We start from the raw sequence: 16,185 nt of genomic DNA on the forward strand, positions 1-16,185 counted from the left end.
AGGAGTTGAAGGTAGAACAGCCTTTGTAGTACAGCTCCAGATATGGCCATGAATGCAGCCTGCATCTAGAGTGACTTGCATGGCTTTATGTTAAAACAACCAACCACACTAAACTACAACGTTATCCCTTAAATAGGCAGCGCATATGGCAACTTCATGAGCCTTATCAAAGCCTGCGAGGTCCAACAAACAGACTCTCCTGTAGACTCTTTCTTATTCCTTAAAAGTGCATTTCGGTTTAGCTGGTGCTGTTTAGAAGCCAGTTGCTCCGAACTGCAGGCAGCTGTGAAAACTTTAAACAGGAAACATCCCTGCCGCTGCTGCAGAGCTCTGACTTTTGCCCGCCGCGAACCCGTGCCTCCTACAAACAACAATAAGAGGGATAGCTGATTCATCCGCAAGCAGGAGCCTGCTCTGCTCTGCTCTGCTCCGCTCCAGGAAGATCAGGTTGCACTCCTGCCTTTGCAGCCTTACACCACACCCCCTCCACACGAACTAGCAGGGCAGTATCATACTCAGCACTGGTTCAAGAGTTCTTTCTTCCACAACTGTTGCCAGGAGTTTGGTGAGTACTTTGTAACAAACTTTCCGTTTTACATGAGAGATCTTTTTTTTTTTTTTTTTTTTTTTTAGCTGGCGGAAAGCAGTATCTACTGTTATGCTTTCTTTAGAATGTGGTAAGTGCAGCAGCCAGATGTTTAGACTCAAAGCCCAGCAATGAGTGCTGCAAAAAGGGAGACCTTTTGTTTTTCTCTGCAAATTTGAAACATTAGGACAATGAATATACATTTACGATTACTAATACAACTAATATTTGATTATCAAAATCTCAGGCTGAGATATTTTGAGCTCTAAGACAGTTTTTTGAAAGAAAGCCATCATAAAGGTGAATATGTGATCAGTAGCTGGAGTTTGAAAAAAAAACCACCTCGTTTTTTAAAACAATTTCTCCACTACAGTAGCTTCAAGGGATGCTTGATTCAGGCAGAATGGCCTTCAAATCCTTCTAAGGCACATAATGTTTGAAACAATTAATATTTTGAGAAGTAGAGGAAGATTTTAGGAGAATCAAATTTAGCTGATGCTACTATAAACCAATTTCACTCACAATGTGTATTGAAATTCTCAAGAAACTAGAAACACTTGAACAATGTGGAGAGTAGTGAATGAGGCTTACAGACCTTGGTGCCAATGTAAAAAAACAAACACAATCTCCCCACCCCTCTGAAACACCAGAATATTATTGGTGATTTTTGTAATGTTTTATTTGGAAGAACTCACATAAACTTCACTTTCAGTAACTGTGTAATGAAAAACAGTGATACTAGCCTGTAAGCCTGTATTTAAAAAAATAATGTTAGGTAAAATTTAAAAAATTGTGTTTTAGAAAATCTAAATAGAATTCAAATGAGGAAAAGGCATATAACAATGGGAAAAGTGGAGTGGGGAGAGCAGTTTGGATGGGGGGAATATGTGGAAGGTCAGTGTGACTCAGTACACTAGAAATTAGTCATCAAAGTACTTAATGGAAAACATGTAAAGATATAAACCTTCCTTCCTGAATGTCTTATGGACAGACACAAAGACAGGAAGTCCAGCTGTCAGTATAGATACGAACAGCAAAGGCATGCCATAGGAATTGCTAGCCATCTACTTGGGAAAAAATGTCAGCTTCTTCCCTTTCTAAAATTCTGCTAATTATTTAATTCTGCTAGGAGAGAGTTTGTGATTGTCTGTGAAGGCAACAAGTATTTGCCTCTGCAGTAAATTAATTAGGATTATTATTTAAGCTGAATTTGAGAATTGTAATCAAGTTTACTATGTGTGTAATGCACACAACTAAAGCAATATTGAGGAGGTAGAGATGATTAAATCACATAGTGCTCTGGCCTTTTCTCCTGTGAAATACGTCCCACATGAAAGGGTTCATTAAAAAGTAGTCATGTGGGCAATTGCTTAATAAATCCATTGCTGTGAAAATTTTATAACTTTTATGCTAGAGAATCTCCAAGTGAGCCTTAAATTGACCTTCAGTAATCTTTATGTTTATCCTTATGTTGTGCATTGCAGAGTTTGCAGTCTGGAGATTTAATGCATTTCAAGAGTCTGGTGTAGCTATATGACCTTTAAAGTGCATTTAGCCTTTTAGCCCACTCCCTGCATTTACTACTACTGCTAAATGAAAACTCAGTTGTAACTCATCTAGCTAATATTCTAAACGAACAACAACTATAACAAAATTTTATGATCTTTTCTCAGGACAGATAGAATGATTAATGGCATAGAATTGATCTCTCCTTAATCTCATTGGAGAGTTAATTTTGAAAGTCTAAGGGTAAAAATTTACAAATTATTGGTAACTATTTTAGGGTTTAGTGTCAGATCTAAAGGGCAGTGAGGGAGAGTGTGCAAAAAGGAGGCAGAGCTTCTGTCAGAGAGGAAATTTTTAGATTGAGGGAAAAGTGCTCCAAGATATAATGTGTCTAGGAAACAAAGCAAAGGTGTAAAAGAATATGCTTCCGAACAGACTTTCAGAGAACATGTCCAGAGCCTTTGGTGAGTCTGAGATCTCACTTCTAGCTAGGCCAGATCCACAGCCAGAGAAGGAGAATTACTGGATGCCACAAGGACTGTTTATATGTTTCTCTAATAACCCTTCCAAGTTAAGTGCCTAAACAGGAGCAGATACTTGCATTCAGATTGTCTGTTCGCCAGGCACTGATGTCCTTTATGCTATTCTTCTGACTCGGTGGATCCAGAATTACTTTTAGGGCAGAGAACACAGATTGCTTTCATGGATACATCAATGGGATTAGAATTGTTTCTGGGAATGTGAATACTAAATCTCTTCTGGAAAAGAGAGATATTGACCCCATCTTTCACATCCTGGAAAGCTGCTTTAGTACCTACATTTATCTTAAAAAGGTGATTCTAGCTAAAACCCTCCTGCGTTTTAAAATAAAGTGGTAGCTGCTTGAATTGCTTTGTAACTACCATGATTTTGCTGGTGTGCATCCAGTATGTTCTGAGAATGTCTGCCAGAAGGAGTCAGGGCATGTATACAGGAACCAGAAAAGAAACTTTAAAATAAAAAAAAAATACAACATCACTTGAGCTGAGGAGCCTCAAGAATTATGTGACTATCCTTCCTCGCAATTTTGGCACATAGTGTTTAAAATCTGCTCTGCATTTGGGCTACATTCTGAGCGGTCGTCTTTTCTCTCTAAGATCTAGGAGAAGCTGACAGTTCCTAAAGAAACCAAAACTGTTTGATAGATGTTTTGGTAAGGATTGAAGATGGGGTCTTCATAACTAAAGCTCTTCACACTGAAACCAGGGAGAACTGTCTTTAAAAAAACCCTCCTCCTTCTGTGTGTTTCTCTTATGAAACTGTTTTTACTTTACAATAGGGACAGAGTGCCCTGGGGACAGAATGAAGCAAAACCATATGGGGAATTGTATCATTCCTCTCCTCTCATAGCATTTCACAGCAAAATAGACTTATTTTTAGTTCTTTTAATTTTCTCTCAGAACTCCTTTGTTCGGTTTCCTTAATTATTTCCTGTTGCTGTTAATACAGCTGTTCATTTTCCATCTTTAGTATTGTTGCCATCTTCCCTGACGTGTGCCATTCATAACTTTACTTTTTAGTGAGGAAAAAAAAAAAAAAGACTTTTGAATATGTTGACCCAGGATGTGGTCTGGATGCAAGAAAGTTCAAACATCTTCCATAAAACAGAGCATTCAAAAAAGAAATTATTTTAAAACAATTGTATTGAGAATAGCAATTGCATCAAATAAATTAGAAATAAAAGTATTATATGAGGGAATTAGCGAGCTCATACATTTTTTATGCACTTCACAGAAAGATCTGCAGGAGCGTATTAGCATTTTCTGTAAATCTTTTCTGCTTCGTTGAGAAGCAATCTTTTTCCTCTATATTCGTACAATCTTTAACATAGTGAAGGTCTGGATGATGATTTATGCTTTCATGAGTCTGAAACTCATCTGATGAATGTTCTAGTTCAGCACTGAAGTCCAGCAGAGAAGCTGGCACTGCCACCCTAATAAGCAGCACTATCTATACTCTGGTGGGAGATGAAGGGAATACGACCCTTCTTTTTCTATGGAAGTTTTATTTTATATTGGTTTTAAGTATTTGCAGGGTGATAATCTGAGGCAGTCTGAATACGGGGGTATTCCCACTGATGAAAATTACAGCATTTCTAACCTGTGTGATGATCCAAAGCTAGTACATCCATTGCGGTGAAAAAGTATGTGGTGTGTCCAGCTGGGAAGTTAGACAGGGTGAACTAAACTTGGTTGATAAAGCAAGGAAACTTGTATTTTGATCTTTGGTATATGTGAAAAATGTGATCTATGTGATTATGGGGTTACAAAACTATAATAGTTGGATATGGTCAAAATCAATCACGAGATGCATCAGTGTGACAGGTAGTTTCCTCCTGTGCCTGCCTGTTACACTGCCAGTAACTGACAACTTTGCTTTAATGAAATTGAGTAGTTGTGTTGCTGTAGTATGTACAACCTGAACTTACATACGACTGAAGTTGATAACAAACACACAGGACCGAAATGACTCTGTTGAAAGAGAAGGTTGTGGTAAGTTAACCGATTTCTAAATACGTGGCTATCAATAACTGCGTCTGAGATTTGAAAATGTACTTTTCCAGTCGAAACTGCTACGAAAAATGCTACAGGCTTTATAATGCTAATGTTGGGACCTCCATGCTGTGTTCCTAAAACCATAACTAATATTGTTGCTTGTCTGGTTTGCTAGTGGCTTTTGTGCTCTGGGAGTAGCTATTGTTAGGATATTATGATGCTGAAGGCATCTTCTGTTTCAAAATAGGATTATATGTCCTATATTTTTGCTACAAACAGGTAGTTTCTGTCCAAGTAGTACAGGATTGAGTGTGATTGGTTTGGTGTTTTATTATTTAAGTTTTATGAAATTATGTAAACTTGTAATTTGGTTTAGTCCACATTTAAAAAAATATTTTGGTAGGAGCAAAACAATATTTCCTTCTCTTGGTGAAAGGTACCTCACAAAGATACCAGGCTGTATACATGGCGTAGAGATTTACCTCAGGCTGGGATGTGGTATGTCGGGTAGATACAGTTGCCATATCTAAGTAAATAACTGGCTTATTTCTTTATTTCTGTTTGAAACAGTCTTCTGTGAGGTGGAAACTGGAATTTAAATTAATGTTCACATTATGTCCTTTATGATAAGCTCATAATGCTGGATCCTGTGCCATGGATAGCCATTTCCCTAGGGCTAGTATAAGTAGCTACAAAATCATTAATCGTTCTCCATACAGGTATCACTAGTAGTTATATCATTTGATGTAGGCAAATCCAGTCTTCCTGTGAAAAATGCAACTATTTTTAAAAAAACCCCCACACTTAATTTCAGAGTTTGTAATTCACTTGGACTGTTGTATCAGGTGTTCTGCACTGCATGATCAGGACGTTGGGAAAATTACTTGCAGGCTACTATTGCCAAGGCATACTCTCACCATCCTCTCAGAACGTATCCAGTTCCCAGCTCTTGGGTGATAGGTATCATGGATGTAAGGCCCCAGTTGAGCCAGGTAAGGGGGAGAACTCAATGGAGGGAGGAAATTAGAGTCTGGGAGTTGTGTCACAAGACAAGCTGAGTGGAGATAGGATGGCAAAAGTACTGGTGCCAGGTGTGAGCTGACTAGGGCACAAATAGGTCCCAGATCTAAGCTGGGAAAATAGAAAATAGTTCTAAAGCACAAGTGAAAGGAATTAACAAAGGAAAGTGAAAAGGCAAGAGAGGTCTATAGTTATGTAACAAGAAGAGTGTTCTTGTGGTAGGGTTCTTAATTTGGAGTTTCTTGTTTAATTTCAAAATAATAACAAGGTTTTATTTTCAATTAGTTTATCTGCTGTGTTTGCAAAGCAGCATTTACTGCCTTAATAAAAACAGAAAAATAAAAAGTGGAAGTTTAAATCTGAAACAGTGACATCAGGTCATACAACTTTTCAGCATAAAAACTAATGAAGACCATTGTTTTTCTAAATTTCCACTTCACTTCCCAATTTCCACTTTACTTCCCAGTTCTCATATGGGAATTTAAGAAACTGGAATAATGCAGCCGTGAGTCAATATTTATGTTAAATGTTGAAAGGTAGTTAGCCAGCCAAAATTCTTCATAACAAGGAGGAATTTTGAAGTTCTTGGAGGAATCTGATGGAGTGTCTGATCTCAGGACAGATACAGACTATTAGGGCTGCCACTGTTAAGCACAGGAGCGAGGTAAGTTGTGTGTGTGTGGGGGGAATTTCAGTAGTTCATGCTTTCAATCAATGTTTGCGTGTTGAAGTTCCACAGTAGACTGCCTCCCTTTTTACTAAGTTACTGTGTCACTGCAAGGCTTTGCTCTACTGGAAGTTCCAATCCCAGACAATCACTGACTGGGATTTACAAAGCTAGAGCATGTATCATCATTCTTTTGTTCAGTTTATACCAGAGTAGAGTGGATAGAATTCATACTTACTCCCAGTGTAAATGAGAAAACATGATGCTTCAAACAGTTGCAAAATAGCGCATGTAATAAAATACTTCTGAAGGGAACTCTCTGACTCTGCCAGTTGGGAGACAGTGTTACGGGTACATCTAATTAAATCTCTGTCATACAAGTCCTAGTAGATAGTACAAAATATCATAGGGCAAATATAATGCCTCTGAAGTACAGTGAACTGGTAAAGGCCTGCTTTTATATCAGAGGTGCTATAATCCTATCTAATTAGACATTTTATCTTTACATTTAGGCTGTGCTATATTCAACCTTTGACTATACACATCCTATCTCCTGCTGTTCATTCCTCTATGTGCTTATACCCTTTGCCTTTTGTTGTGTGTGTGCTTCCATTTCCCAGGCTGTCAGTGTGAATGAGTCACTTTTACAGTCATTACAATGTCACTTTATGCCATTTTCTAAAGCTGTTTGGTTTTGGCTACTACTGGAAATTCTAGCTTTTATTTTGCTTTTTTCCAGTTAGCTAGTTAGTGATAAGCACCATGCTGAAGAAATGTTTGCTTCTAAGCATTCTGTTAACTATAGAAATTGGTATTGAAGAGACTGCTAAGTACACAAAAAATTAAAAAAAATAAAACCAGTGTGTGTATATGTATATACATACACACACACATATAAAAGATCAGGCTCCAGAGGCTGCAAACTGCATGGAGAACACACAGAGTATTATATTTCTCTGTTTTCAGGGGAAAAAAAAAAAAAAAAAAAAAAAGTCCTGGGAGATTTCTTGTATTTCTGTGTTTAGGTGTCCGGATAAAACAAGGCCTAGTTATAACACCAGGTAGTAAGGACTTATTTATTATTATTATATTATTATTACTTGACTTATACTCAAGCATTATTATATACTAAAGTAATAATAATAATAATTTATTATTATTACATATTATTACTTGACTTATACTCAAGCATCTTCCTTGATTGCTTGTGGTCTGTCTTGTCTACCTGTATTCCAGCCTGAGGGAAGCTAATGGCATTATTCACAAATGAAAGTATTTCATTAAATAAATCAGTGCCAATTATTACCCACAGACCTTTGATCTCTTCTGTCAAGTAACTCAGATGTTGTTATAGATATAAAAATGCTCATTCCAAAGGTAAGTAGTTGGAAGCAGTAGAATGCTAGTTCCTAAGGAAATTTCCGGAATTTATGAAATTTAGGAATCTTCTGGAGTAAGGGGCTATATACACTCCCAGAGATTTTCAGATTTTGGCCTAAATAATCAGACTGTTTAACATGAATTATTTAAACTCACATTTGATATCTTTCCCATGACAGACAGTCCTTCACAAATGTGTGCATTTGATATTTTACTGAGCCAAATGTCATGGATGAAGTACTTTAAATAGTGCTTTCCATATGAAAAAAAAAAAACAACAACAAAAAAAAAAAAGAAAAAAAAAACCACACAAAAACCCCACAACCAGAATGCATTAAAAATGGAAATAAAAATATCATAAGAGGCTTAGCTTTAAAGTTCTGTTACTGGGCAGCTGAATATTAAATCAGAAAACTTAGACTTTTCTAGAGGGTTTGGGATTTTTAATTGAAAAAGCAGTGCCAAGTTCACTTTGATCTTGGATTTCACTTTTCCTTTAGGAATTATAAGAAATAATTAAACTACAGAAGGATTTAAGTATTTCAGTACTAAAGCTATCATCCCCTTCTTCCCACCTCCACCCATACCTGACACAATGTGCTGGGAATGTGTGACCTTCAGGGAAGGTTAGCAAGCAGATAAAGGAGATTATGTTTTGTCAGTAGACTTTGCAGTAAGGCAGATATGCAGTTATACAAGCCTACATTTTTCCTCTTAGGAAATTACCCAAGCACCAGGAAGCCCTACTTTTGACAAGGTACTCTTTTAAGGGAAAAGTAGGAGTTGAGTGAAAGAACAGAAATACTGTACCCTGGTAAGATTTTTGTTCTCTGATGAATGCACTAATTTATCCTCATACTCACACAGTGACAATTACTTACGGTAGATCATGATATACAAAATTCTAGTTTTAAATAAAAAAAAAAAGAAACTTACTGAGTAATTTTAATTTCTGGCTCTTTCCTATATTTTTCTACTTGGGAAAAAGCTTTTGGGAATATTGGATGACTGAGTAAAAATAGATTACTAAATTTTGCAGTATAAATCTCTACTTCACAGATTCCTGGAAGAAGGAACCAAGGCCTCAAATTGAATGATCCAAAAGCAAATTCAAATAGAATTTTCCTGAACTAGTGAGAGTTTTGCTGTCATGCTTGGGAAAACTCAAATATAGAAGATGAGAGCCCAAACTTGGAATTAACCCACAGGCAACTGAGGTGGTAGAGCATTTGCAAGTTCCTTTATGAAGGGTCACAACTGTGCCAATGATTCAAAATAAAATGTCTAAGGAAAGCAATGTGCTTAGGAAATTCCCCTTTCCCTTGTTATTTCAAAAACTAAAATTGAAAGAGTACTTTGTAATTTTTCATTCCCATGAACTCACAGGAGCCAGACAAAGTGTGAAAGTTATTACTATCTATCTGACTATCAAACCTGAATATTTGTTGATATTTCTTTTACTCAGCCTAGATGATGATATATTATCACCACCTTTATTTACATTATAACGCTGAGTACTTATTCTTGTGCCATTTTAAAATTTTACTTAACATTTCTCCCCATACAAGTTTGGGTTTTTTAGCTGTGGATTTATTTTCATTTTAGTTAATGTCAAACTAATGTTATAACTCAGATGTCTCTCAAATCATAAAGACAGTCGTAGACATCTTCAGGTTACCTTTTACAGAGTTATTTTCTTCCTCTCTTAAAGCATGACTGAACTTTTAATCAGGGGTGAATAAAAAGACTTGCTGTAACTATTTCTGTAACCTTTGCATAAAAAAAGTAAAATCCTTCTGAGGCCATATACCACAAAACTTTGTCTAGAAGAAAATCTGGTATTAGGCCAAATGCATTGTAAGAGGTACTCTGTTTCTGGAAAGCATAGAATAGACTATGAAAGCTGAAAAGAAACATTGTCACCTCCCGTCACTTTGTGCAAAAATATAGTTGATAGAACTCCTTTTTAAGATGTTTTCTTGGTTTATTTTGGATTTGTGTTATTCTCTTACATGGTATCGTTTTGATATGTTAAACATCTTGCTTATTACATAATGTGATTTATTTCTAGCATCTGCAGTCTAAGACACTATTTTGCCAGGTAGTGTATAATAATGTATTTCTACGCATCCTTCTGATGTTAAACATCATCTGCTTTCCCAGAACCTGATCAAATTCAGGGCAAACTTCTTGAAGCTGTGACAGTAATGTCAAGGCTGGCTGTTGCCCTTGGTCTGGAACAGTTACTTTGCTTTCAATTTAAGTTATAGTATGTACTGTACTCAGAAAAAAAAAAAAAAAAAAAAAAAAAAAAAAAAAAATGGACGGAGTATCTGTTCTTTGATTGACTGGAAAACTGAAAATTACCTGAATAATGACAAAAAATGCTAAGAATATCTCAAAGAAATATCTCAAAGAGAGAGCATGATAATGTTGGGTGCTGTAAAAGTATTTAGTGGATAGCAGCATTTCAGTAAAGACTCTTCCTTTCATTAAGGGTGTAATATTTTCAAAAGTCAGTGGCTAAATAACATTGGAACAACAGCTGGGAGGAGGATGGCATTAGAAAATGGATATAATTAAATAACACATAATTATCACATATAAACAAGATACTTCCAAATAGACTGATAAAAAAGTAAAGCAAATGAGAGCAGATGGGGCACACAAATGTAGACGGCGGCTTTAATGGATGTAATGAAGTCAAAATGTCTGGTGTGTCAGAGTGAACTGATAACTGATAAATCCATGGCACAGTTTTTTCCCTGTGTTTTAGCAATACTTGTAGGGATATCCTGCCATCAGCCAGCAGCACACAAGTAATTCCTTTAGTAAAGAGGTTGGGGAAAAATTATTTATGGATTTTTCACATTGAATGGAGCAAACGGATCACTAGAAATTTGTTGCTAGAGAAAGGGAAAAAAATAGATTAAGTTTTAATATGTAAAATAAAAATAGAATGTAAAAGTGGAGTTCTAGTTAGAAGCACGAATAAGGACACTACTATTTTTTTTAAAAAAATGCCTGAAGATGAGAGATTGTAGCTCTTGCACGTTTTCTCAGTTTACATAATGTTTCAGAATTTGTAACAAGCTGATTTCTGTTCCAAGAGTAGTTATTACATGTCTAGTAGAAAGCAACAATTTCTGAATCTGTCCATAGAAGTAAAAATATTATTTGAGGAAAATTTGTTTTTAAATCATGGTTAATAGAACAAAATGAGATCTGAATTATTTTGGCAAGCTATATGTGGATAAAGGATTTGATTTGTCAATGTAGAAATCAAGCTTAAAAATTGAGCTTAGAAGTATGAAAGACAAATATGTTCTTTTGTTTATTTTAGCAGGAAAGCATTATGATGAAAAAATGCTGTCATAATTTCTGACGAAAATAGAAATTCCTTTGATCCCAAAACTCTATTCCTTTACCAAAAAGAAAAGAAAGAAAAAAAAAAAGACATCTCTCGGTGGTTTTTGCTACTATATATACTGAAGCTTTCTAAAGGGAATTGTCAGTTAATTGTCAGTTTAAAAAAATATTCAAATAATTAATGCTACTCATGTTCTGATCTGTACTTTCACCAAGGCTTATTTTAAAGAATGCATTTGTTTTTTACTACATATGCTGCAAGTTAGGCAAGCACTGAGTATGCAAGAGGAAAAAATAGGTAAGTTGTCCAGGGAGAAATGAAAATTCTGGCTCTGATTTGGTGTTGAAGATAGAACAGCATCTTCTGTCTCTGGCACAGTTCAGAGCAGCTGTGGCAAATTGGTTAATCTCCCTTTGTGCAAGCTTCACCTTTCTGCTTGCTAGTATTTTCTTAGATACCATAGTTACGATTTACTCCTAATTTCCTAGACAAGGATGTATTAATCAGAGAAAAGTTTACTCTGTTAAAGATGACTTCTATTAATGTCACCTGTCCCTTCAGCATCATATCTTGGTCCTTCCTGCTATATAGCTGTATCCCAAGCACAGGGCCAGGTCATCTCATCTACTCCCATAGCCCTCCCTACACCTCCCTCATTTAGGCGATGCAGACATGTTATCATTGTAGGCATGTAAACAAAACTGCTGAAGACAAAACAGTGTCTAAAGGCTAGGAACTTCCTAGTCCTTAGATCTTTAATTTCTATTAAGCTTCAATGAATTAATTTAGCCACAGTTTAGTATCATACTTTAAGAAAGGAGGATATCTATAGGGAATCTATCTGTTGGTAGCTAAAGGAGATACTGAGCCTATTCTCTAATTGGAATTCAGAGATCCTTAAGGAACTTAATTGGAAAAATATATATTTCTAAAAAGGTTAAAGCAAAAGTTTTCCAGAGGTACTCTCATATGTCCATGCATGACCTCATCTTTGGCAACTTGAACATGCCAGCTACCATGGAATAAAAGTGGGTTTTTTGTGTGGATGACTAGGGTTGCACTGATCCTAGAAAATAATAGCTCTGCACTTAAGTGAGGTATTCAATATTAAAGGGATCTACAAGATACAAAACAGTTCTTAAAGCACCGAAGCCCATGTTGCAAAAAGTTCACAGACTCCTGTAAAATGCGACTTGCTCGGTCCAGGAATTTGGTGAGATATTTGTTAAAAATAGAATCCTATATATGTGGCAATAAATCTAGGGTCTGCAGACAGAGTAAAACATATTTGGAAGGACTGGACATGCCAGCCAACTGTACATTGTGTAAAACTGATCAGAACATTAAAAGGACAAAGTGTTGCGGTTTATATCATTATATATTCTGGGAGGTAATTTCAATTGTGGCTTAAAATAAAAGTTAATGACAATGCTTCTAATCTGTACTGGAGATGGGATAGGAGACTTGCGATCAGCTGAGCACAACTAAATCTTGTCTTGTTTTCCACTGTGATTACAATATAATTACACTAACATAGCTCACGTTATTTCCAAAGCGCCTGGTTGTGTATCTGGTTGTACACAGCTATGCACTACCCTGCTGATGACTTCTGCAGATCACTCAAGGAATTTGATTGAAGTCTATATTGTCATTTTTATGTTATGCAGGAAAGATGAAAGGAAGAAAGAAGGGGTGTTCCTTAGCTTTAACCTTTCTCTTGCTGTTCGTTTGTGTCACTGAGTGTGCAACTACTGACTTTGATGGCAACGAAGAGGAGGATGTTCTGGGTAAGAGGCTACAAAAATGATGTATAAAACTACTCAAACAACAAAACCCACTGTGTTAAAATGCACTGTAGATGTAATTCTGTACTTGAGATTTTTTTTCTAGTAAACTTTTGAAAGTAGGACTAAGTTAAAAATGCACTGATTTCTCACTAACAGGGAGATGCTCAGAATTTTGCATTAAGCTCTAGTAATACTGCCTTCTATGAAGGCCTCTGTTTCCCATGCCTTCTGGAACTTCTAATCCAAAGCACTGTGTTAGATATCAAGATTATTCCCTTAAAGCTCTGCTCTAGGACCAATCGAAAAGTTCAATATTTAGGGAAAATAACTCAGGTTTTATCTCCCCGTGCAAACAGCAGAAACATGATGAATAACATTGTAGACTAATGTTACCCTGTCCTGTGCACAGCTCTCTTGAGTCACAGCTAATTTGCAAAGTTTGGTCTAAGGATGATGCAATGACTGCCCTACTTGTTTTTCTGGGCCTTGAAGAAGCAATTTGTATAGCCCCAAGTGATTTGGTATTGCTGGATAAAAGAAATAAAAACTCACCAGTTAGAAGAAGATGTTTAAGAAAAATAGCGTCAGAAGTGTGACTGTTAGATCTGGGTTGGATCTCAGACTCTTACCATTGTAAGATCATTGTTTGCTTTTGTTTCATTGAAATTAAATAAGGTTGATCAAACTTCTATACTGTATAGCACTGAGAAAGTTATTTTCATTTCCTCCCAAACAGTTCTGAGAACAGATGAGGGAGGAATACACTTTTTGGTCAATACAAAAATATTCTTCTTTCCTTTGAGAAAATTATTTAAAATTGTGATCTCTTTCTTAAGCTGCAGAGAACTATGCAGTGGATACGTCTCCCATTTGACAGGTCTGATTTTGAAGCCTAACTGGGAACACAGCTAAGGGGAACCTTTTTTTATGTTGGCACTCTACCTAATCTGCTCATGTCTTGTCTGATTTCCATCCATATTATTTCTATCAGACTTCTGCAGCAGTGCTCCTTGAGACAAAAATACTAATTGTGCACAATCATGACTATACTACAGATGAAGTTGGTGCTTTAGGACCATGCCACAATTAGCCACTACAATTTAAGACGTGCGCTGTTCCACATTAAGCATATGTTTATCATGGTTGTGTAGTCAAGACTGTTTCATATCAAATAAATTTGTTTCTCTTTAATGCTGAAGTACATGAATACCTGCCTTCTTTGAGGGCAAATTCACATTTTTCTGTAGTCTGCCCTGTGACTCCTAGTTTTATAAAAATCCTTAGTCTGAACTTGCAGTTCACAAAGGCCGAATTTTCTTGTTTATTAAAACAACTCGCTTCATCACGAGAAATCTGCTGGATTAATTTTTTTTCCTCTGTTTACTTTGTTTATAAAAGACTATAAGAAAATGATTTCAAGGAAATTGAATAGTCTTTTTATTGACCATTATTTTATCACTGGTTGTTTTTCAACCAGTTATTTAAGATTATACAACCAGTAACTGATTTAATATGAGGAACAGTTCTGAACTTTCAGGCTTCTACTCCAAAATAAAAAACAATCAAATGAGATGCTTAGAAATTAAACTAGAATCCTGTTTTGTGACTACTGAAGACTCATTGCAGTGTTTACAAAAACAAAACAAAACAAAACAAAAAAACACAAACAAACAAAAAACCAACAAAAAAAAACTTTTGCAATACTCTGTTTCTATAAAATAGTTAGATTGTTGCCAAGTAAAATTATATTTGTGGTTTCTTAAGAGTGAAATTCTGTTCTCAGTGAGTTTATCTGTAGAATTAACTGCAATTTCACTGATAACATTTATTTTCTGGGTTAGATTGTTATAAAACATTGACATATTTTACCCTATCATTCAATAAATTTCAGGTATTAAAAGATAAGTTGTGTGCATCCATTATTCGTGATGTCATACTTTTGGATCACATTGGATACAAGTGCTTTGTGAATTGGAGTTTTTCTGTCTATTAGTATTTAAATTACAGTAATAATTAAGGTTGCAAGTCCAATGGGATAAAAAAGGTTTCTCAACTTGTTTTCTGCCGGCAAAACCTGTTATTTTTCCACCAATAAATAAGGGTTATAACAAAAAATAAAATATATTAAAATATAAAAATAACTAGTTTAACTAGTTTATGTATTTTTTCAGTAATACCTTGTGGTTGGGAGCACTTTAATTGATGTTCCAAAGCCTGAAGAAAAGTACTTATAAGTTGAATGTGCTTTTTATTTATATGTGAAAATTTATCAAGAATAAATGTGACTGCTTAAAGAAAGGGTAGGAAACACATGGGTAGGAAGAGCACCGAACAGTGTGCGGGTGGGAAGCTGTCAAACTGACAAAGATGGAGAGAGAAGAAACAGCTATTCATTTGTGACAAGGTGCTTAGTATTGATATCACTTATCAAAGAGACACATGTACAAGAAAGCCTGTAAAGATGACAGCATATTTTTATAATTAATGGTAACCACAGAAACTCATATAAGGTTGAGAACCCATAACCTAAGCAAACAAAACCAGAAAGCATTTAACACAAAAAGTCAGAAGTATTCTTGACTAATTTTTATTTTCCCACTTTAATTGATATAGTTCTACTCTGAAATGCAATTCTGCAATAGTATTGTTGTCTTTCATATTTATTGTCCAGTAGGTATAATACAGAAATCAGTTCACTTTCTAATTAGAAGGATATATTTTTAACAACCAGCCCTGCAGATTATCCTTAAGAGTCTGAAAGTCAGGTTAGAGTCTTATATTATTCCTACAGCCAGGGGAAAAAGTATTGGTTTGACTTGTGTTAACATAAGAGGATTAGAGACATTATTCACCACTTCTGCTTTTGTAATATTATACTGCTTACTAGTCAAGTGATAACAGTGCTGTGCATTGGTCGTACAAGGTCCGTGTGCTCAAGGATACAACGTGACTAACTGCAGATTATCAGAGCACTCATGATGAAGTTACTATATATTAGTTAATAGTGGCTGTTCATGTGTTAAACAGCCATGTCTTGAGCTGCAAAAGTTGCCATGAGAATGACAGTAAATGTGAGAACGGCTGTGCTGTGTAGAAACAGTCTTGGCCAGTATCCTGTTTCTGACAGTTACCAGGACAGGGAGCCAGAAGGAATGGAGGAAGAAGGGAGTGACGTAAAATATCTGCACTCAACTAGTGTTCACTGTGAGCCATTTCATCAGCATTACTTTATAGTTGCCACAAACTATGGCGTGGAAAGATTATTAAGACAGAGCAGTGGAGGCTTAGTGCCTTCTGTCATTAAATTTTAAAAAAACAGAGGGGGGGGGGGGGAA

The 16,185-nt window shown here is 35.9% G+C and overlaps 1 protein-coding gene across 1 annotated transcript in view; it reads left to right on the forward strand.

Annotated features, from left to right (window-relative positions):
* The first annotated feature begins 469 nt into the window (after positions 1-469).
* TFPI (tissue factor pathway inhibitor) overlaps positions 470-16,185 on the forward strand; it is a 39,500-nt gene continuing 23,784 nt past the window's right edge. The window contains exons 1-2 of the mRNA XM_026853053.1: positions 470-565; positions 12,731-12,850. Of these exons, the coding sequence (XP_026708854.1) occupies positions 12,736-12,850 (115 nt within the window). The 5' untranslated portion in view covers positions 470-565; positions 12,731-12,735. The remainder of the gene's footprint in view (positions 566-12,730; positions 12,851-16,185) is intronic.

This window comes from Athene cunicularia (genome assembly GCF_003259725.1).
Source record: "Athene cunicularia isolate RWA chromosome 7 unlocalized genomic scaffold, athCun1 chr7_part1, whole genome shotgun sequence".
Classification (NCBI taxonomy): Eukaryota; Metazoa; Chordata; class Aves; order Strigiformes; family Strigidae; genus Athene; species Athene cunicularia.